We start from the raw sequence: 22,340 nt of genomic DNA, 5'->3' as shown, positions 1-22,340 counted from the left end.
CAAAAGCCAGATGGCTCTATTGATCGCTACAAAGCACGCCTGGTTGCTAAAAGTTTTAAACAGCAGTATGGTGTTGATTATGATGATACCTTTAGTCCAGTTGTTAAGCCCACTACCATTCGGCTCTTATTATCTCTTGCTATTTCTCGTGGTTGGGCTATTCGGCAGATTGATATTCAAAATGCTTTTCTTCATGGCCTTCTTAATGAAGATGTTTATATGAAGCAGCCCCCTGGATTTGTGGATTCTCAACACCCTGGTTATCTCTGCAAGCTGGATAAGTCGCTTTATGGCCTTAAACAAGCTCCGCGTGCCTGGTTTTCTCGCCTTAGCTCCAAACTATTACAGCTGGATTTTACACCTTCAAAGGCTGATGTCTCTCTTTTTATTTTTAACAAAACGGGCATTCAGATGTATATCCTCATCTACGTTGATGATATTATTATCATCAGCTCATCTTCTACGGCTACTGAGAAACTTCTTACACAGCTTCAGGATGATTTTGCCGTCAAGGATCTTGGTATTTTGAGTTATTTTCTTGGGATTGAGGTCCGCCATACTTCTAGTGGACTTATTCTGACACAACATAAATACATTCGAGATTTATTAGCCAGAACCAATATGCTCACCTCCAAAGGTGTGCCCACACCTATGCTTCCCAGTGAGAAGTTGTTATTGAATGGTGGTGAAAAGCTCTCACCTGAGGATACTACTCGCTATCGAAGTGTCGTTGGTGCTCTCCAATATTTGTCTCTGACACGTCCTGATATATCCTTCTGTGTCAACAGAGTGTGTCAGTTCATGTCCTCTCCGACTTCTATACATTGGGCGGCAGTCAAACGAATTCTCCGTTATCTACATGACACTATTGATATGGGTTTGTGTCTTACAAAGTCCAGCACTGATTTGTTGAGTGCCTTTTCAGATGCTGATTGGGCTGGGAATCCTGATGATCGTCGAAGCACTGGAGGCTATGTGATCTTCTTTGGTGGCAATCTTATCTCTTGGAGTTCGAGGAAACAATCGACAGTTTCTCGTTCTAGTACGGAAGCCGAATATAAGGCGGTTGCTGATGCCACTGCCGAATTAATTTGGATCCAAGTCCTCTTGCGTGAGCTCGGGATCTCGCAAGCGCGAGCGCCTAGCCTATGGTGTGACAACATTGGTGCCACCTACCTATCCGCCAATCCAATCTTTCATCGACGGACGAAGCATGTTGAGGTTGATTATCACTTCGTTCGTGAACGAGTATCGACTCGTCAGCTTGATGTTCGACTCATATCTTCCAAGGATCAGCTCGCCGATATCATGACAAAGCCACTGCCAGCTCCTTCTTTTAGCTATTTTAGGCGCAATCTGAACTTAGTAGTACATCGTCCAGATTGAGGGGGTGTTAAACCTAAAATAGATCATAACTGTATATACTAAAATAGTCTAAGATTTACTAGTTGTTATGATTTGAAGGGTTTGTTACCAAATCTATGATTTTATGGTTTGTTACCAAATCATAGATTTGGAATGTAATCTTCATTATACGCATCTATAAATACATGAGGTCGTGACCCATATAGGTCATCGTGCCATTCAATCTAACAAGAACTATATCTTCAATTTCATGTAACTACATATTACTTCAAATATATAGTTCTTGTACGTACAATTTCAAGTCTAACAATCAATATTGATTCAAAATTCATTTCAAGTATATCATAGTTGACTCATTCAAATATGCATGAGGGGTTTTCAATACACATTCAAATTCATCTAAACTATAACATTTATGTTATAATAGTATATCAATACTCCTTCAAAATGTGTTTAAAGTATACCATTAGTCTATTAGTAGTATATCGATACTCCTTCCCAAATATAATTTCAAGTTTCAATTACTATTAATACATCAACAAATGCAGTTTGAATTAATTCCCGTGTGGCGACATGGGGGCGAAAAAAGGAAAGACAAGGATGGGGTTTCTCTCGCTTTTGGCATAGCGGGCCCAACGGAAGGCCCGCTATTAAAATATATTAATATATTAGATATAGTACATCATATATAGTGTCTCAAGGAAGAAGACATAGTTTACTTTTAATCTGAATTGGGTCTGATTTTGTTACCCAATTTTGATGGTTCTAACCTTAAGTTTGGACTAAAATGTGCCAAATGAATTTGGATGATGATTTTGAGTTTGTTTTAAGATATTTATGGGAGATAATGGAGTAATTATGAATTTATTATCAAATCTCAAATGTGGAGTAAGGTTGAAACTATTAAATCCTTTGATTTTAAGACTAGAATAAGCTTCAAAAATATTGATTACGAGTGTAAGTAGCCATTTAGAAGCTTTGGTCAAGTTTTACTTATAAATAAGGTTGAGCGTGAGATAGGAATGGTCAATGAAACTGAATATTGATGGTAGATCGGTGCTCTTTAATTAAACTTGGTTGAGCCGTCTTTCTCATTGATAAAACTATTCCTAGTCAATTCAAGCAAATTTGGAACAATGCAATGGAGTTCAGGTCGGTTCAATACCATTAGGATGATTGGTGTAGGTCCAATTTGACTTGATTTAGTATCTTTTCCTCCGGTTTTGAGTCGATTCAAGAATTCTTTAAACCTATCTAGGAAGATATATGAGTTTTAAGGTTATTAGCTACCTACAAAGATATGTAGTTGAAAATTTTGAACTCATGAAATTAAGCTTCTACAGGAAATTATCAACGTAAATGATCATATCGTTGAAATGTTATATGTTTAGCATGGAAATGATGAGAATATATATATATGAAAGGAATGAGCGTGATGATTCATCCCGTATTAAAACTTATGCCTTCCATCCACATGCGTAATTCATATAGACATGAAGAAAAAAAATGATACGTTTGTGTTCTCTTCTTTGTATGACTCTTTTGGTATCCCTATTTGTATTAAAACATTTTAGTGTAGAATTAGTATAAAATTGAGACCGCTTACATATGAAAATGGTGCATACCCAATTAGACTCAGGATGCATGAAAGTAGTGTGAGTCGGGTGTCGGGTGGATTTTATGTGGATGAAAGTAATGTACATTAAACTGTATTCAAAATTGATGTATGTCCCGAGCATAACAAAGAGCTGTAGTCTCAGATCATGGTTTTAAATCCCACCGAGGAATGAACAACATGATTCCTATTTGCATTTGATTTCTTTTTTCATCTCCAACAATGAAATCACTAATTAGGTATTTATATTATTCAACTTTTTCCATATTTATTTTTTCGAGCAAGGATATTAGAGGTGATTGATTGTTAAACGGACCAGGGGATAAACGTATTTTGTTTAAAAATACTTTTTAGTTGTCACGTTAATATCTATATCATAGAAAAAGCATTTCTACACATTATTCGCTTCAATTTCAATCTTTTCTTAATAGAAAAAGCTCTGCATGATTTTATACATTAGATTATACATTATTGAGATGAGACCTTCTCTAAATGAATTATCGTGCTCTTTTCTTCTCATTCATTTGAGGTCGGAGGTAGAAATAAAAATAAATAAACTAAACATGGAAGGAAAATAAATTACCAAAGATATAGGCATTATATAAGTTAGTAACATAATAGAATTACAGAGAAGGCAGATAAGAGAAAACAACCGAACTCAATCCAACCCAACCCAACCCAACCCAACTATGATGTTTTTTCGACCCGACATGGAAGTTTCTTTCTTTGAAAGGGGTGCGTGGATATAATAAATTAGACAACACAATTAGCACATAAAAATGGGAGCTAAGGCAGTAATTGTCTTGGTCACAACAGACAGGCTCAAAAAACAGGGGAAATTTTGAAACAAAGCGCACCTGCAGCTAAACGAAGCTAGCTAGCTTAGCTGGGCTCTGCGTTCTCCCACTTTCCCTCCGTGGTGTGTAGAAAAAAAGAGTATATTACGGGGGAGGAGGGCGTTGTATGTTGAGCGACGGAATTTTGTAAGCAGCCCTGGAAAGAAATTTCAGTGTGATGTGGAGTTGTTTCCACCTACGACCCAATACTGCTTCACAGCAACCAGTATCTTCTCAGCCACCAGAGGACCATCCTCATGATCCACCATTTTTGCATCCCATCTCATTCCTCCTATCATCTTCTTTACCTTAACAAGTACGTCCACTTCGTCCCGGAATATCACTGCTCCTTCCGGTCTCAAAATCCTGTCCATTTCCAGAAGAATGTCCTCCATCTTGCATCTGTGTATAATAATAATTACATTACAACCATATCAGTTACACAATAAGAATAAATGTTATGTCGTTGGGTATGTTAAACCAATGCAATTGATAAATTATAATCTCATCATTGTTGGGAGGGAGTCCGACATCGGATAATTATAAGGAATGATCATGAGTTTATAAGTAAGGAATGCATCTTTATTAGTATGAGGCCTTTTGGAGAAGCTCAAAGCACAGCCATGAGAGTTTATGCTCAAAGTGGACAATATCATATCATTGTGGAGAGTCGTGATTCCTAACACATCCAACGCGTGAAAATATAAATTGCAGGAGAAGAAACTTCAAATTTGATGTTTATTCAAATTCAAGTACTTACTTGTCCTTGTACAAACGGAAAATGGCATGGGCATGAATGAGATCATACGTCCTAGGATAAGTGGAGAAAGCTTCACACCTGAACCATAAAATAGAAAAGAAAACAGAGCATGTCTTAAAATGCTAAACGGCAGTAGAATATAATAGGGAAAATGTATTAAATAACTCAGAAACTAGTTATTGTAATGAACAGAAGCAACAGAACTTGAAAATAAATACGTTCAATATCAGAAGACTCAAAATGGATGTTCTAAAATGCTTAAACTGTGTTCTTGATCATTAGGAAATGCATTTTGGGGTGAAATCATAAGTTACCTTAAAGTTTAATTAAAAGAGTAAAGGATATTTCCTTAAAGTTAAAAACAATTGAAGAATAAATTCATATGAATTGCTAACATCATATAAGATGAATAAAGGGGAAGAGAGATACCAGTCATGGTAAATGCCAATTAATCCTCGTTCATAGATGGCACCAAGAGTATTTTTCTCGGCTATTGTGGGTACCACGTTCATTACCCATAGTTTAGAAGATTCAAGGGCTGCGGCAAAGCTTCCCAAACCAGCATTCATATCCATAATGTTACGATATCTTCCAGTATCAATAAGTTTATTGATCTTCTTGTAAGCCTTCACATGCCTCTTCCATTTGTTATTGTCCTCATGATAGGCCTCAACAGAAATTCCAGGAATAGAACCACTAGAAATTCTAGGAGGTACAGCATAAAGCCTTGAAGGAAATGTCTTCAGTTCACCACCGGCAACCTCATCAGAGCTCTCAACAGTAGGATATGGAGTGATACAGGTCTCCATTTTTTCATACCTAAGTTCATTAACGTATACATCAGTCTGAGTCCATGCAACGATTAGTTTTAATAAAAGAGTTCTTGTATAAATAGACGAAGGTATTGATAAGACACCAACTACGATCATACCAGACATCGTCTGATACTGGAGATTTGCAAAAGATATCACGAGAATCATCCTGTCTGTCAGGGCATGAATCAGTATTTACTCTCTTCTGCCAAATAGCAATTTCACCCTTCTCAAACTTCTTTTCCCAGCAAAGAAGCTTGGCAATATCCTCAATCTTTCTCTGCTCCTCCTCAAGTTCATCTCTAGGGCGCTGCCATGACTTATAATTAGTCTTCCAGTTGATTGGAGGACCCGAAAGCACCCAATAACCACCTGGCCTCAGAACTCGATCAACTTCCATTAGGTATGTTCCATCTGCAGAAAAAGAATAGATGTGAACTCTAAACTTAACACTGCTTGCTTTTATTCATATTTTTGTTGTAAAGAACTCAACAATGCTTTTTGTAAGGTACATTTTGTAAGTGCGTCAATCCTAATTCTCACCATTTCCACCCCACGGGATTAAGCAGCGAGAACAATGAGCCATGTCAAAGGCTCTAGATGGATAAGGCAGCTTAATGGTACCCAGAACACCAATAACTGCAGGCACTCCTCTTTCAAGAGCAAATTGAACCTGTGCTTCGTGAGAGTCTCGTGGTGCAAATGACATGGCTAGCACATTTCTACTTAGAAGATACGCACCCCAACTGGCAACCTAAGGAAACCACGAACAGAAATTCAATAAACAAATGCATGTACCCAAGAGAATTTAAAGTGCATATAAGGAAGGTAAGAAAGAAATAAGTAAGAAGTATAATGAGAATAGCATACCCCGCAACCAGTATCAAGAGCTGTCCTAACTGTCCCATTTTTAATAGGAATCACAGCAGCAAGTTGATCGATGTACTTATCAGCCCCTTGAGGAAACTGAGTTCCTCCACCAGGGAACCTAAATACATTGCCTTCATACTGAATCCAGTTCTGTATAGCTTTCTCGACGGTCAAACTCTTATACGGTGCATTCGCAAATGGAACATAGTCTCGACTTTTTGGCCAAGGGAAGGGTGTTACATATCCTTTGGGGGCTGGTATCAAACAATGCAACTTTTCTTCCTCAGCAGGGCAATGTCTCTCACGATAAATCATGTTATTCCTGGGGAAGGTCATTGCACGCCTTTGATCTTGACAAGGAGTATAATCCGTATATCGAGATTTACATGGCTCAAATATTTTAGATTTTGATTCCGACTCATTAATAGTCTCGACCTCACCTCCATGATGCGTCTCAAAATTCAAATTCGAAACGATATTGCAGTCAGATCCAGTCTTAGTAATCTCCATAGCTATACTATCTCCCTTCCCAAACCCACTCCGCTGCCATGCCCCTAGTATGTAGAAGAAAAGACACAATCCTACAACTATAAAAATTTGGACCCAACTCCTTGTCCTACCATCACCTGAGCTTGGTTTGGGTGCCATAATGCCCCTGTATGGTTTCCACACAATAGTAAGTAAATTGGAAGTAAAGTACAAAGCAGCGCTATCAAAGTAGATAATTCATACGCAAGTTCCACTTTAATTCTAACAGCTCTGGATTGTAATAGCAATCCCAAAGTAATCAATGCCTAGAAGTATCATATCTAAAATAAAAAATAAAAAATAAATAAAAACCGGATCCACTCAGATCCGCGACAAGAGTCTTGAAAAAACAAATACCAATAGTTCACCTAGTAAATCTCGCATCCCGACTATTTTAACAGAAGCTTGAGCCCTAAGAAACGAAAACGTAAATTGGACACAAGTATAGTATAATTAAACGTGCAATAGAATCAAACTACAAAGGTAACTAAATTTCAGAAATCCGAGGGGCAGAAAGACAGCCCGCAACCCACTCACCGACAGCAGAGAAAAAGAATAAAATGGAAGAATCAGGAATTGAACACTCCGATCAACACAAAAAAACGAGGTAAAGTAAATCAAGCATAGAGTAGAAACAAGAAACAATGAGGCGAATTCTGAAATTGAAAACAAAGAAAAGCGCGCAAGTGTTCCGAATCAGATCCCTCACCGATGGCAGGAAGAGAGGCGAAGCAATCGGCAGCAGAAGAAGAAGAAGAAGAAGAAACACGAAACGGAATGGAGTTTAGATCTGGTGGGAAGGTGGAGGTGGGGATCTGAAAGGAAACGGAAGAGAAGAAACAATGAGTGAGAGAAACCCCACCCAGCTCCAACCAAGACTATAAGATCTCTGTCTCCTCTCTCACTGGAATCTAAAACATGTAAATTATTTTAAATACTTCTTTATTTAACCTCTAATTTCTTTTCTAAACATTTTCTTACATTAAAATATAAAAAAATCAATATATTATATCTCATTATACTTTATTTCAAAAATATTTTTTAAAAAAAAATTTAAAATTTGATGAATAACTCCCTGATTATTTAATTTAACGAATTATGTAATAAATAAATAAATAAATAGAACATAATTGAAACGACGTCGTATTTGGTGCCAGTTCCAGTTCCACATCTGAGTTGGAGGGAGTGGGGCCCGCACGCGCTTTGATTTGAACGACATGATTAGGGACACAGAGTAGATTGAATAATTGATACATGGACGGCCACGATGAGTTTAAGGAATAAAAGATAAAAAAAAAGTCAACAAAAGTGGGAATGCGAAGACGTGGGGGAGTATGGAGGGTGAGTCGGTGGGTGAGATATTTAGAGGCACAAACCTTATCACGTGCGCATCCTCCTCACGTGTTCTACCACCAACAACAAACAACTCCTATCGAATATGCCGTTAAAATAATTTGTAAGAAAGTAATGTTATAGGCTAAAATCGAATATGCAACAACTACAACTTTGATAGCACATTACTCGAGTAGGAAGAATTGATGACTAGTCACGTACCCCTATAGTACATTTTTTTGGCATTTTAGCCTTGGTAATTGTACACCCGTGATTAACATGATAGGAATAGTAAAGACCTAAATATACATGAAAGTAAGTAAAATGAGTTTAGAATGGGCATGTGGTCATAGACAACATGTCGTATACAAGCATGATTGGAACATTCGACATGCGGCTACAAGTAATGCGAATTGGACAAGCATAATCGTAACATTCTTCCCCACTCAAGTGATTGACATCTCTGTTAACCGACGCTTAACAAACTTAGTGATTTAGGATAAGGTTGACTTCAAGTCTCTCAATGCGCTTTTAGCTGATTTTTGTCTTGAGAAGTTTCTTTCAATCTGTCAGGAACGGTTGAAAACCACTTTTTTAGTTTGTCAACTCTTCGACTCTTTTCTATAAGAATCTCACCTACTTTCTTTGCGGTGAGACTCTTCTTCGTTCCATGAGGTTGTACTACCTCCTTGTGCCTTCTTGGTTTGGATAATAATGCTTTTTAAGTTACTTATACAAAATTGATAAGCCAACTCTAATCCACAACACAACGATCTAATTTTTTTTTTTTTTTTTTTTTAAGCAAAAATTCTTGAATCAAAGAAATTAAAACTTTTTTATACAAAATTTTATCAACAAAGAGATAATACTAGAATTTGAGGTAAAATTCTAGAAACAAGATTTGAAACCTTATTCTTAATTTCACTCCACAATCAAATTTAATAAAGGCTTGATTGAAGAGCTCGTTGCAGTCTACCACGAGTTTGAAACTTTGAAACTTAGAAATGACAAATATATGATGTTTAAATTTATAAGATAAAAGTTTACATTTGAGAGCTAAATTTTCATTCATCAAAATTTGCCTTTTACATAATAATTTGTGGGTATTTATAATTTCTTCCCAAAAAAAAAACTTTCAATTCTTCTAGTCCACTCAATAAATTAGTGATCATAATTTACTCCACTCCTTGTCTAATTTCCACTAGAGAAGTTAATTTGACAAATAACTACCTACCTTTTTTTCATTATGAAATTAAAAATAATAAAATAAAATTTTTTAACAACTTATCAATTACATGTAATTTATATCAACTTTATCAGCTACTTCAACCGTGTAAATATTCACTTCTGAACCTCCAAATGATCATTCCTCGATTGAATCAGCTTGTGACACATGAAATAATGGTTGAACCAAGCTTATCTAATTTTGTAGATGAAGAATTATTACTTGTTGAATTTTCTTGGCCTTAGATCGTATCTTAGGTCTAGTTGGAACATTTGGAACACCGTGATCCTTATTAGAAAGTCTCATTTGGTAATGTTCTTTCTCTACAATTCTCACTCTACTCTCTTATGCTTGCTCTTACCGTTCTTTCTCTAATTCTTCTTCCTTAATATTCTTCCATATCATTCGAGTACTCCATACATTCATACATTTATGTTGAATTCAATTTGTTATCATTCATTAAGTGTGTAATTCATTTATGTTGAATTCAATTTGTTGATCATCCATTCTTAAAGTGTGTAATCAATTGATTTGCGAGCTTTAGCGCCATAGTTGTAGGTCATGCTTCTCCACCTAACTTTTTATAAATGGACAATAATATTAAATTTATGTTATTGATGTGTGTACCTGGTTCAAGGTACAAAAACTTAATAAGTAATCTACTTATAGGCTCTTACTCGTTTCACACTCTTTCATGTCATGTTCTTGTTCTTGACTTGAGAACGTTTTAAGAGATAAAAATAAGAATAAGCGAGAAAAAACTTTTATCTATAATTGTATCCTTTCATTTCTAAAGTTGAATAACAAAAATTCATACAGTATTTATTCAGAAGCATGAGACGTGGAGGAATGTTTACATACATCAATAAACAGTTCCCTACAAGATCTTCATTCTCAAGCTCAAATGGATAATCCACCAGTGGAGTTAGAACTGAGGATTCGTAAAACTTTGAGACTCGTGTCTGTACATTACATTCATAAATACATTGGGACACTAATGTGTCCAGGCAAAATTTCTGGCCTTTCTGTGGCACAACGGTTTGTAAGAAAAATGTGGCCAAGGTAGTGATGGTATCCTCCCCGATGCAACCCCAAATGCTCAACTTATGCAACCCAATTTGATGCAAGGAAATAGAGTGGTTCAACCATCCACTTCAGCCTCCCTTTGTGACAATCTTCATTCAAATACTGTGGCACCTCAAAGACTTGTTCATCTCCTACTTTGACATCTTTTCTTTAATTTCCATGAGGGAAGTTTGCCTGGTTCGCTTGCTAAGAACTGGAAGAAGAGCACAATAATAGTTAGATGTTATGTGACTAAAACCAGAAATTTAAACAATGGAGGATGAGTATTGTCAAAAGACCTCTTGTCTTGGTCAGGTTATTGGAAGCAATGACAGAGGATTTCCACTGATTATAAGCATGTTCATCCATTGGTTTGCGTCGTTTTGTTCTTGAAAACTAGAAATAGCACACCCCATTAATAGTCAATACAAAATTTAAGGCCATTAAGCATGTAATGGAATGGAACATGAAAAGAAACAGAGACGAGACACATTTAGAAACAACAGTAAAGGCTTGAAACATGATATTGAAAAACAACTCTTCTAGACTCAATTTTGGCAAAAATGCAAAGCGTGACATCTTTGAACACGGACAATTAGTAGACTTCTTTCATGAAATTCAAGTACTTGACATGCAGCTACTTGGTACCTCTTCATTATCATCAGAAGAGTAACCGCCATCCTCACGTTTCCTTTTCTCTGGCAATGCATCTAACATGTCTGCAATCCAATTGTGAGGGTGCAAAAGGCATAAGCTAAGCTAACAAAGTGAGAGAAAATGGAGAAAATAAAGCATGAGAGACACATACCTCTGTTCCCTTTGGCATCCCTGGGATCTTTCTTTTCACTAGAAATTCCAAAGACGTCAAAGCACAAGTCCTTCATGGAAGTAGCAACCTGCAATGCCAAGAATTGGTCAATAATTGTCTCAATTTCATACACAACTCAACGGAAAGGAATAATGTTCTTACACATGAAAATTCAGATTCAGATGTTCCACTGAGTTCAATGAGCTTAACTTTGTCAACCTTCAGCTGTTATATGAAAGAAGCATTTCCAGTAAGAGTTACAGGACACGCATATATCCGTGTTGCAAAACAGAAAAAATGTAATTCATGGGGTACCTTGTGTTTTTTTGCACACAAGTAAAAAGCTGCAGCCGTAAATACTGATCGGGAGAAGTCGGCATTAGCGCGTCGCGAAGCTGGCAGTGACGCAACAAACCGATCCTTGTATCTAAAACAAGGAATATCGTGATATGAGCTGATGAATTTTAAAAAGACAGTTAAAATTACAGATTAGAATAACTGATAGAAGGCAAGAGAAATTCACTTTTCATTGATCAACATTTCAATGAACAAGAGTACTGCTATACGCGTATTTCCTAATTCAATAAAAATGAGATTTGAGAAGAAATGTGAAGAAACTAAAATGAAAAGTTTCAATTATAGAGATCTTACAGAGATAAGCCCTTTTGAACTGAAGCAACCAGCCTAACACACCCAAACTGCACTGCCAATTCTCTGATATCGAGCTTACTTCTGCAGCACCAAAGGAATTCGATAAACTAAATACATTAAAGAATCACAGAAACAGAAAGGTAGAGTTCGAAAGACGCACTTGAAACCAAGACCATTCTGAAACAAATTGAAAGATCTGGTATACGCCTTTTCCGACATCCCACTTAACTTGATAGCATTGGATCTATCAAATAAAATCCCTAATCTGCGATATAATGCATCCATTCCAATCAAAATCCAAATACCAGTGGAATTACAATTTAGAAACCAGAATGAAACAAAGTTCAATCACCAATCAAAACCATACCTCGTAGCGGCGATTTCCAAACAGATTATGGCCTTGCAAACCTCACCCTAAAAACAAAAAACCAAGAACGAGATATAGATTAAATACAAAATCGAACAATTTCCGATCACAGAAGAATTGAAAGAGATGCAGATGAAAGCTTACAACGCCAATAGCGGAAGAATTGAACTGGAGATCGGAGAGGCGACGAAATTCCCCAGCTTTCCGGGTGAGGGTTTCGGAGTCGGAAAGATCGAGCTTCCTGGCAATCTTGGAGAGATCCATGAGGGAAGAAATTGAAGAAAAGGAAAGGATTCTTGGAAGAGCAGAAGGATTGGACAGTAATGGAGGAAGAAGGTTGTAGATAAACGAAGGGGGGAAGGCGGGAAGAAAGACATTTTCAGGGTTTTCGCGCGCAGTCGCTGAGGACGATTGCCGGGAACAATTTTGGCGCCAACCCAAAATTTTCGTCCTCATATTTATATATTTTTTCTTAAATTAAATATTTTAAATTTTAACCTATTTTTTAAAAACATAAATTTTTAAAAATTATTTTTTTATTTTATTTTTATTTTTTAAAGTTGCTTTACAAATGACCATATAGTTGAATTTTCAAAATTTAAAATCAAATAGACATTAATAAAAAATATCTAATGAATTATGAGTTTAATATATCCTGGTTAACAAATCATTCCTTATTCATCATTATACAATCACTTATTCACAAATCTCGTGTGGGGTTAATAGTTTGAACTTTCGATCTCATGAAAAACCCTTTTCGCTCTGGTTAGCCCTATCTCGAAGTATAGATATTTGAGTGATAGGTTCTATAGGAACTCGATGATCCTATTTGGTCAAATACCCAGCGGCAAACTCTATCTTCCTTTCATTACAGTATTTATGGACAAGTTCCTAAAACAGTTAATAGTGTAGGAGCGTTTTTCAAATTCTAAACCCAAGTAGTGAAAAAAACATAAAGATGGTAATAACTAAAATGGGGAAGGTTAGGTGAATGAATTGGGTAAAGAAGGGTTAGGTTGAGCACACAAAAGGGATGTTAATTATGCTGTAAAACATATAAAGATTGCTGTATCCAAATGCAAATTACTATTATTATATATAAACAGCTCCCCCCATGAAACAAAACAGTGTGTTTTGTTAGTGTTTGAGTGGTGAAATGGTTGATCAAGAATGGTACAGTTCAAAAAGTGGAGTGTTGGGGGTGGCAACCTGCTTGGTTTGGACATGGATGATTATCCATAGATGGAACCAAAGGAAGAACACAGGTCCCAAGACATGGCCACTTCTAGGAGCCGCATTGGAGCAGCTCCTGAACTACCATAGAATGCATGATTGGCTTCTTGGTTACCTTAATCTCTCCAAAACTGTTGTGGTTCCTATGCCTTTCACTACTTATACTTACATTGCTGACCCTGCCAATGTTCAGCACATTCTCAAGACCAACTTCCCCAACTACCCTAAGGGCGACGCCTACCATTCCTACATGGAAGTGCTTCTTGGAGATGGGATCTTCAATGTGGATGGAGAGCTTTGGAGGAAACAAAGGAAGACTGCTAGCTTCGAGTTTGCTTCTAAGAATTTGAGGGATTTTAGTGCCTTGGTTTTTAGAGAGTATAGCCTCAAGCTCTCGGGTATTTTGACACAGGCGTCTTTGCATAACCAGCAGGTTGACATGCAGGTGAGTTCTGTTAGGAATCATGACCTTTTACAATTGTATGATATTATCCACTTTGAGTATAAAGATTATTTACTTATAAACTCATGACCATTTCGTAAGTCAGCTAACGTGGGACTCTCTCCCAACAATCCTCCCCTCGACCAAAGTACACCATAGAGTCTCCCTTGAGGTCTATGTAGCCCTTGAATAGCCTCCTCTTAATCGAGACTTGACTCTTTTCTCTAGAGCTCTAAAACAAAATACACCATTTGTTCGACACTTAAGTTCTTTTGACTACACTTTTTGAAGGTACACCATAGAGCCTCCCCTGAGGCCTATGTAGCCCTCGAACAGCCTCCCCTTAATCGAGGAGGCTCGACTCGTTTCTCTAGAGCTCTTGAACAAAGTACACCCTTTATTCGACACTTGAGTAACTTTTGACTACACTTTCTAGGGTCCCAACTTATTTGTTTGACATTTGAGGATTCTATTGACATAGCTAAGTTAAGGGCATAACTTTGATACCATGTTAGAAATAACGACTCTCCACAATGGTATAGTATGAGCATCATCCTCAACCATGGTTGAAATTATTGGTGCAGGAATTGCTGATGAGAATGACTTTGGACTCCATATGCAAGGTGGGATTCGGGGTTGAAATTGGATCATTGGCTCCAAATTTGCCAGAAAATGGGTTCGCCAAGGCCTTTGACACAGCCAACATGATTGTCACCCTTCGCTTCATCGATCCTTTCTGGAAGATTAAAAGATTTCTGAATTTGGGGTCCGAAGCTCTTCTTCAGAAGTCCATCAAAGTCATCGACCACTTCACCTACTCTGTCATTGCCACAAGGAAAAATGAGATCCAACAAGCTCCAACCACACCCAATAAGGTCATTTTATCATTACCCTTTTACACTAACTTCATTCACTCACTTACTTATGCTATCCTATGTTATGACATGACACGACACGACACGACAGATAAAACATGACATATTGTCGAGATTTATCGAGTTAGGGGAAGACCCAAATAACAATTTCACGAACAAAAGCTTAAGAGATGTCGTTCTAAACTTCGTGATTGCTGGACGTGACACAACAGCTGCAACTCTTTCATGGGCTATTTATATGGTAATGACTCATAGCCATGTAGCTGACAGAGTTTACTCAGAGCTCAAGAGCTTTGAAGAAGAAAGAGCCAAAGAAGAGGGAATTTCATTGCTTCACCATCATCCATCTGATATCCAATCCTTTGAGAGAAGAGTAACGCAATTTGCAGAGCTTCTTAATTATGATTCTCTTAATAGATTGCATTATTTGCATGCTATGATCACTGAGACGCTACGCCTATACCCTGCAGTCCCTCAGGTATAAAAATATTAGTACTTATATAAACCATTAAAGCTTTGGTTTATGAACAATGAAATATTTTATGTTATAAGTATTTAGGATCCGAAGGGGGTTTTGGAGGATGATGTATTGCCTGATGGGACGAAGGTAAGAGCTGGAGGGATGGTGACATATGTTCCTTACTCAATGGGAAGAATGGAATACAATTGGGGTTCTGATGCAACTTCTTTTAACCCTGAAAGATGGCTCAAACAAGGCGTTTTTCATAACGAATCCCCGTTCAAATTCACAGCGTTTCAGGTCATTATTCTTTTATTCTGTTATACATATGTCGAGAGAGGAGTCTCGTATCGACTAATTAAGGGGTTTATCATGAGTTTATTAGTAAGGAATACATCTCCGTTGATAATATCATACCATTTGTGGAGGTGTGTGATTCCTTACTTGGTATCAGAGTCATGCCCTTAACTTAGCTATGTCAATAGAGTTCTCGAATGTCGAACAAAGAAGTTGTGAGTCTCGAAGGTATAGTCAAAAGTGACTAAGTGTGGAACAAAGGGTGTACTTTGTTCGTGGGCTCCAAAGAAGTCGAGCCTCAATTAAGGATAGACGGTTTAAGGGCTCCATAGGTCTGAGGGGAGGCTCTATGACGTACTTCATTTGAGGGGAGAATTTTTGAGAGAGGAGTCCATATTGGCTAATCAAGGGATTAATCCTAAGTTTATGAGTAAGGAATATATGTCCATTGGTATGAGGTCTTTTAGGGAAGCCCAAAGCAAAGCTACGAGAGTTTATGCTCAAAGTGGGCAATATCATACCATTTGTGGAGGTATGTGATTCCTTACATGGTATCAGAGTCATGCCTTTAACTTAGCCATGTCAATAGAATCCTCAAATGTCAAACAAGGAAGTTTTGAGCCTCGAAGGTGTAGTCAAAAGTGATTCAAGTGTCGAACAAAGGGTTTACTTTGTTCGAGGGCTCCAAAGGAGTCGAGCCTCAATTAAGAGGAGGTTGTTCGAGGGCTCCATAGGCCTCAGGGCAGGCTCCATGGTGTAATTTGTTCGAGGGGAGAATTGTTGAGAGAGAAGTCTCATATTGGCTAATTATGGGGTTGATCACGAGTTTATAAGTAAGGAATACATCTCCATTGGTATGAGACCTTTTGGAGAAGTCCGAGCTTACGCTCAAAGTGGACAATATCATACCATGGTGGAGAGCTGTGATTCGTAACAATATATTATTTAATGCAGGCAGGACCAAGGATCTGCATGGGGAAAGACTCGGCATATCTACAGATGAAAATGGCGCTTGCCATTTTGTGCAGATTCTACAAATTTAGTTTGGTGAGTGGGCATGAAGTGAGCTACAGAATGATGACTATTCTGTCCATGGCCAATGGATTGAAAGTTACCGTAGCTCGACGCTCTTAAAATTGCTCTCTTTAATCAACTATCAACCAAAAGCATGTAATAAAATTACTCTTTGTTGAACTTGGGGCACCACTTGATTGCTTGTTGGATCTTGTTAAGTTTTTTGTGTATAGGGCATCTCGACCCCAAGAGTGCACCTTAGATGAGTTTTTGAAAGCTTGTCTTCTACCTCATGTTCTTACTTCCCTAATAGTTGGACATTGTCTCTGTTAGGAACGGAAAAAGAAAAATTGGAAATATCAGAAGAATTCGGAGAAATCTCTCCTACTATTGAAGAATGAAATTGGCTATTATATATATAGCGTTATAGAATCAATTTGGATATTACTAAATTTGATATGACTAAATCAAATCTAATTCAAATAATTAAATCAAATCTAATCCTAACAATTCCTCCCTTAAACTGAAAATGGATAGTAATCAATTTATATCTACGACCTCATAAAGACTTCCATGGGGTAACTTCATCAATTCCCATGTGCCATTTCTGTGTATTGCTCCATATCCATGGTTTGCTTCCATTTCTCACTCTTTCTCACTCTTCCATGCTTCTTTAAAGTTTACAAAGTTTACCAGTTTAGTAGTGGTAAACATGGCTGAGCTTCATCATCTTCTTTACAAAAAAAAAAAACTTCTCCTATTGTATAGCCTCTCATCCAGACTGCTTTATCACCATCTTCACAAAAATCTTCTCCTATTGCATAGTCTCTCATCCAGACTGGTGGTCTCTTATTCCTCGCCTTATTTGAGCTAGGAGAGCTTGTTTTGGTCTCTTATGTTAGTTTATTTAATCTTGTATTAACTGTAATTCATCTTATTTACTGTTTGTATTTCAATGTATGTCAGTTGAGGGAAGTAATTAGCGGTTAAGGGTAGTTATTAGCGGTTAAGGGTAGTTATTAGCGGTTAAGGGTAGTTACTAGCGGTTAAGGGTAGTTACTAGCGGTTAGTGTGGCTATTATGTCTATATATGTATTGTGTAACAAGTTGAATAATGAGAATGTTGGTTTATTGCCTCTCTTAGTTGTATGAGTGTTTTCTAACATTTGGTATCAGAGCCAGGTTACATGCCAAAGATCATGCCGAGAAATAATAACAACACTGGAGAGAGAGGAGAGTCGTCGAAGTTTGCAACAAAGGAAGGTCTGGTAACACTCCAATACCCGACGTTATCGAAAACCAACTATTCAGCATGGGCTATGAAGATGAAGGTCTTTTTGCGTGCTCAAGGGGTGTGGGACGCAATTGAATCAATTGAGCCTCTGGATAGTTTTGATGAAAGGAAGGATCAAATGGCCTTAGCAGCTATCTATCAAGCAATCCCTGAGGAGATGTTGTTTTTGTTAGCAGAGAAAGAGACAGCAAAGGAAGCATGGCAGACACTAAAAACTATTCATCTCGGTGCTGAACGTGTAAAGGAGGCAAAGATCCAAACCCTGAAGATTGAGTTTGAAATTATGAATATGAAGGAGTCCGAGACTATTGATGATTATGCAGCAAGGTTGACAGAAGTCGTTAATAAAATACGTACTTTTGGAGACAAGTTTGAAGAGGCATACTTGGTGAAAAAATTCCTCCGCTCAGTACCTCCTAAGTTTCTTCATATCGCATCGGCAATAGAGCAATTTGCCGATTTAAAGGTGATGACCATGGAGGAAGTCATCGGTCGTCTTAAAGCATATGAGGAACGGATCAGTGGCAACAAAGAGAATGCTGAGCATGTCTTATTGACTCGAGGAGAATGGAAAGCAAAAGAACGTAGCGACAATGGAGGCCATAGCCGAGGGCGAGGTCGCAGTGGTCGCTGGAGAGGGAGAGGTCATGGTCGTGGAAACGACTCGTTTCATCAAGAGAAGAAGGCTGACAAGAGCAAGGTAAGATGCTACAATTGTCAAGACTTAGGCCACTATGCCTCAGAATGTCGGAAGGTGAAGTGTTATAATTGCCAAAAGATTGGCCATTATGCATCCGACTTTAGATCGAAGAAAAGGGAGGACCATTATGCATCCGACTGTAGATCAAAGAAATGGGAAGATCAGGCGCACTTGGCTGAGACGCAAAGTGATGAGGATGAGCCAACCTTACTTACAGCACAAGTTTGTGAAGTCTGAACTCTCGGTTCACCAGAGTTGACGGAGATGGCTCTTTATGAAGAGAAGGTTGTCCAGGAAGAAATTGAGAAGGTAAACAACATTTGGTTCCTAGATACGGGAGCCAGCAATCACATGACTGGTTGTCGAAGTTGGTTCTCGGAATTGAACGAGTCAGTGACCGGCACGGTGAAGTTCGGAGATGGATCACTTGTAGAGATAAAAGGACGTGGAGGTGTGAAGTCTGCGTCTGTGAAAAAAATAGAGAAGATGATCGATGAGGAGAAAATCGATGGCTCTGTGAAGATTGAATCGGAGAAAAAAAAACAGAGAAGCGAGAAGAGAAGAAGAGCGATGGCGAGAAAATCGTTGGCGGTGTGAAGTTTGAATCCGAGGAGAAGAGCGATGGCGTTGTGACGGAGGTCCAGAATGTGGCAACGGAGGTAGCGAAAGTAAAGGAGATAAAAGAGAAGGACTGTGACGGCGAGAAGAAGGAGAAGGAGGACGAAAACAATGACTGTGCTATTGAAAAACAGGTCGCCGGAGAAACGAAAGCAGAGAAGGAGAAGGAGGCCATTGTTTCCGGCAGTGCAATTGAGGTGGCACAGGTAATTAAACCTGTTGAGGAAAAGCCATTGGCCGGACAAGTAGAACAGGTAATTAAAACTGTCGATGAAAAGCAGTTTCCCATTGAAAGGAAGACAGAAAAGAAGGAAGGCGGAGATAATGGCGTCAGCTTTCATCCTGGGAAGCGGAGTATATTGTGGCGACGTCAGCTGCTTGTCAAGGAATATGGTTAGGACGTTTACTAAAAGAATTGGTTTGAAGAATATAAGAATGTGAAGATCAAAATACAAGATTAAGGGGATGATTTGTTAGTTTATTTAATCTTGTATTAACTGTAATTCATCTTATTTACTGTTTGTATTTCAATGTATGTCAGTTGAGGGAAGTAATTAGCGGTTAAGGGTAGTTATTAGCGGTTAAGGGTAGTTACTAGCAGTTAAGGGTAGTTACTAGCGGTTAAGGGTAGTTACTAGCGGTTAGTGTGGCTATTATGTCTATATATGTATTGTGTAACAAGTTGAATAATGAGAATGTTGGTTTATTGCCTCTCTTAGTTGTATGAGTGTTTTCTAACATCTTATTCCTCGCCTTATTCGAGCTAGGAGAGCTTGCTTTAGCCAAAGAGCCAGAGGGAATATTTCCTCTGCAGTATTTCCATCTGCCGCTTCTATATCATTATTTTCATCTGCCGCTTCTATATCATAGAGTCTGCAAGCTTTCGACTCTTCACTAACTCCCAGCAAAACATAACTCAAACTCTTATCATCTAGCTTAGTTCTCCGAGCTACCTCCTCTTTTGTCTCTGAATAAACTCGAGCTCACAATATTGTTCTTCTTCCTTCCGCTGCAGCTCCAGAACTAATCGTCGCTGAGCTTTTTCTACTCTTCTCCTATTCTCTTCCAGCATTTTATCTAGCTCTTCTCTCTCTTTTCGTGCTTGTTCTTCTTTTTGTCTTGTAGCAGTAATAACGACTTCTTTCTCTTTCTCAAGCTGCACATCAACATCATCAAACAACTTCTTGCGACCTTCCTCTATTCGCGTATGTATTTCTAATTTAGTCTCTTCAGAGTTTAGCCTTTCTTCAACATTCTTCTGAATTAGTTCTTCCATCCTCCTAGCTGCATCTTCTTCTAACTTCCTCAACTCTGCTTCACGCCTTTTCTTCTCTTCTTCCTCTTTCTTAAGCTTCTCTATGGAATGATTCCGATCATGGATGCACGACTAGGACTGGAACTGGACGATTTGGGGAAAGGAGATAACGAGGAAGACCTACTCCTGCGTTGGCGACTGAGGGAACTTGAACGGCTGCTTCTCCTGGAATGGGTAGTGGAATGATAGGGGGAAGGACTTCGGTCCCTTCTGCTTCTCCGACTATGGCGATAGGAATTGGAGCGGTGAGTGTATGACAGAGACCTTGAACCACTTCTCCCCATAAGTTTCAATTGAGTTTGAACGGCTGCTACAGGCTGAGATATAGCATGCAATACGAACATTCGATTCAAAGNACTACAGGTTGAGATATAGCATGCAGTACGAACATTCGACTCAAAGACATCTTTGTTTCCATGATTAAGCCTCTCTCAGGATGAAACACCTTGCATGTTCCATTTTGAAACAAAATGCTAAGCCCCTTTGCTTGCAATTTCCTAATCCTCAGCAAATTATTCTTCTGCTCTGGCACATAAAACACTCTTGTGATTATCAGTATGATTTCATTCACTTGCAGCCGTGCATTACCCTTTTCCATTACAGTCATGCTTGAGTTGTTGCTCAGCTTCACTGAATCTCTGAAACTTCCATCAAAATCTGAAAAATATTCCTTCTTCCCACACGTATGATTGCTACATCCCGAGTCAAGGAACCACATATCTTCTCTATTGGCCTTATTCATATTCACGTAAGCCATCAGCAACATTTCTTCTTGAGTCTCTGCATAGTTTGCCTCCTTCTTGCTTTGACATTCCCATTGAAAATGTCCTAGCTTGTGACAATTATAGCACTCCACTGTGGCCTTGTTGAAGGTTTGTCTGCCTCGTCTGGTATTGCTTTGNCTCCTTCCTCCAGATTGTTCACCATGAGTGATCTTCAAAGCGTGTTTTTCTTCAACATGAAAACTCATGCGTTGTTCATGCACAAGCAGACTACTTTGCAACTCATCAATGGTTAAGATGGTTGTATCTTTAGACTCCTCAATGGAACACACAATATAATCAAACTTGGGAGTCATAGATCTCAGAATCTTTTCAACTACTTCAACATCTCCTTTGTTAACATGGTTGTATCTTTAGACTCTTCAATGGAACACACAATATAATCAAACTTGGGAGTCATAGATCTCAGAATCTTTTCAACTACTTCAACATCTCCTTTGTTCTCACCCTTTATTTTCATCTTGTTGGCTATGCTAAGGGTCTGAGCAAAATACTCATTTACAGATTCTCCTGCCTTCATGTGAAGCATTTCAAACTCCTTCCGAAGAGCTTGCAAATGTGCACGCTTTACCCGTGTCGAACCTTGATATTTCTGCTTCATAGAATCCCATATGTTCTTTGCTGTATCCTTGTTGAGGATTGTCTCCAAGATCGAACGATCTAATGCTTGAAATAGATAATTCTTTGCTTTCAAATCTTTCAACTTCTGATCTTCAATGTGCTTCTTCTGGTCATCTGTGAAAACGATGTCTTCTGTTCCTGCAGAAATCCCATTCTCGACCAAATCCCAGTACTCCTCCAAACGCAAAAGGTTTTCCATGAGCATCGCCCAATGATCATAGTACCCATCAAATTTCGGAATTGCAGGCTGCACAAATGGAATCTCCATCGACATACTTTTATTATGACACAGTAGAAGACTGCTGCTTCTAGTTTTAACTAGTTTAGGGCATGACTCTGATACTAAATGTTAGGAACAGAAAAAGAAAACGGGAAAGATAAGAAGATTTAGGAGAAATCTCTCATACTATTGAAGAATGAAATTGGCTATTATATAGCGTTACAGAATCAATTCC

General features: G+C 38.2%; 4 protein-coding genes and 1 pseudogene across 5 annotated transcripts; 1 reads left to right on the top strand and 4 right to left on the bottom strand.

The window, feature by feature from the left end:
* Positions 1-3,551: 3,551 nt before the first annotated feature.
* LOC111805185 (probable methyltransferase PMT2) lies at positions 3,552-7,700 on the bottom strand. 2 transcript variants are annotated; one of them, XM_023690116.1, is made up of 7 exons: positions 7,496-7,700; positions 6,259-6,913; positions 5,932-6,142; positions 5,508-5,802; positions 5,006-5,395; positions 4,577-4,654; positions 3,552-4,218 (listed from the first exon to the last, which is right to left on the bottom strand). In XM_023690116.1, exons 2-7 carry the CDS (start codon positions 6,904-6,906, stop codon positions 3,987-3,989), a joined length of 1,854 nt encoding a protein of 617 aa, XP_023545884.1. In that variant the 5' UTR covers positions 6,907-6,913; positions 7,496-7,700; the 3' UTR covers positions 3,552-3,986. The 2 variants fall into 2 exon arrangements, with proteins under 2 accessions (XP_023545884.1, XP_023545886.1); XM_023690118.1 differs by lacking the exon at positions 7,496-7,700 and adding an exon at positions 7,324-7,456.
* A 2,439-nt stretch (positions 7,701-10,139) lies between these two features.
* On the bottom strand, positions 10,140-12,644 carry LOC111805184 (origin of replication complex subunit 6). Its single transcript, XM_023690115.1, has 10 exons — positions 12,379-12,644; positions 12,235-12,281; positions 12,028-12,132; positions 11,868-11,948; positions 11,532-11,643; positions 11,379-11,441; positions 11,217-11,304; positions 11,057-11,127; positions 10,708-10,804; positions 10,140-10,622 (listed from the first exon to the last, which is right to left on the bottom strand). Exons 1-10 carry the CDS (start codon positions 12,496-12,498, stop codon positions 10,561-10,563), a joined length of 846 nt encoding a protein of 281 aa, XP_023545883.1. The 5' UTR covers positions 12,499-12,644; the 3' UTR covers positions 10,140-10,560.
* Positions 12,645-13,366: 722 nt separating this feature from the next.
* LOC111805183 (cytochrome P450 704B1) lies at positions 13,367-16,984 on the top strand. The gene is made up of 5 exons (XM_023690114.1): positions 13,367-13,912; positions 14,494-14,784; positions 14,876-15,262; positions 15,344-15,544; positions 16,496-16,984. The coding sequence occupies exons 1-5, from the start codon at positions 13,391-13,393 to the stop codon at positions 16,673-16,675; spliced, it is 1,581 nt and encodes a 526-aa protein (XP_023545882.1). The 5' UTR covers positions 13,367-13,390; the 3' UTR covers positions 16,676-16,984.
* Positions 16,985-20,116: 3,132 nt separating this feature from the next.
* Positions 20,117-20,766, bottom strand: LOC111805526 (annotated as a pseudogene).
* An 814-nt stretch (positions 20,767-21,580) lies between these two features.
* On the bottom strand, positions 21,581-22,153 carry LOC111805525. Its single transcript, XM_023690634.1, has one exon. It carries the CDS (start codon positions 22,151-22,153, stop codon positions 21,581-21,583), a length of 573 nt encoding a protein of 190 aa, XP_023546402.1.
* Between the last annotated feature and the right edge of the window lie 187 nt (positions 22,154-22,340).

Source organism: Cucurbita pepo, chromosome LG11 (assembly GCF_002806865.2).
Source record: "Cucurbita pepo subsp. pepo cultivar mu-cu-16 chromosome LG11, ASM280686v2, whole genome shotgun sequence".
NCBI classification, from domain to species: domain Eukaryota; kingdom Viridiplantae; phylum Streptophyta; class Magnoliopsida; order Cucurbitales; family Cucurbitaceae; genus Cucurbita; species Cucurbita pepo.
The sequence above is the reverse complement of the archived record's forward strand: the minus strand, read 5'-3'. Positions and strand labels throughout refer to the sequence as shown.

Bases quoted from the DNA above. Each gene is read 5' to 3' on its own strand.
- LOC111805183 (XM_023690114.1), top strand. From the start codon at position 13,391: ATGGTTGATCAAGAATGGTACAGTTCAAAAAGTGGAGTGTTGGGGGTG. The intron at 13,913-14,493 runs GTGAGTTCTGTT...TTATTGGTGCAG, and splicing joins ACCAGCAGGTTGACATGCAG to GAATTGCTGATGAGAATGAC. The intron at 15,545-16,495 runs GTCATTATTCTT...TATTTAATGCAG, and splicing joins TCAAATTCACAGCGTTTCAG to GCAGGACCAAGGATCTGCAT.
- LOC111805525 (XM_023690634.1), bottom strand. From the start codon at position 22,153: ATGGAGATTCCATTTGTGCAGCCTGCAATTCCGAAATTTGATGGGTAC.
- LOC111805184 (XM_023690115.1), bottom strand. From the start codon at position 12,498: ATGGATCTCTCCAAGATTGCCAGGAAGCTCGATCTTTCCGACTCCGAA. The intron at 11,644-11,867 runs GTAAGATCTCTA...TCCTTGTTTTAG, and splicing joins GTTCAAAAGGGCTTATCTCT to ATACAAGGATCGGTTTGTTG. The intron at 10,623-10,707 runs GTCTTTTGACAA...CTCTTCTTCCAG, and splicing joins TAACCTGACCAAGACAAGAG to TTCTTAGCAAGCGAACCAGG.
- LOC111805185 (XM_023690116.1), bottom strand. From the start codon at position 6,906: ATGGCACCCAAACCAAGCTCAGGTGATGGTAGGACAAGGAGTTGGGTC. The intron at 5,396-5,507 runs GTATGATCGTAG...TAATGAACTTAG, and splicing joins CCAGTATCAGACGATGTCTG to GTATGAAAAAATGGAGACCT. The intron at 4,655-5,005 runs GTATCTCTCTTC...TTTATGGTTCAG, and splicing joins ATTGGCATTTACCATGACTG to GTGTGAAGCTTTCTCCACTT.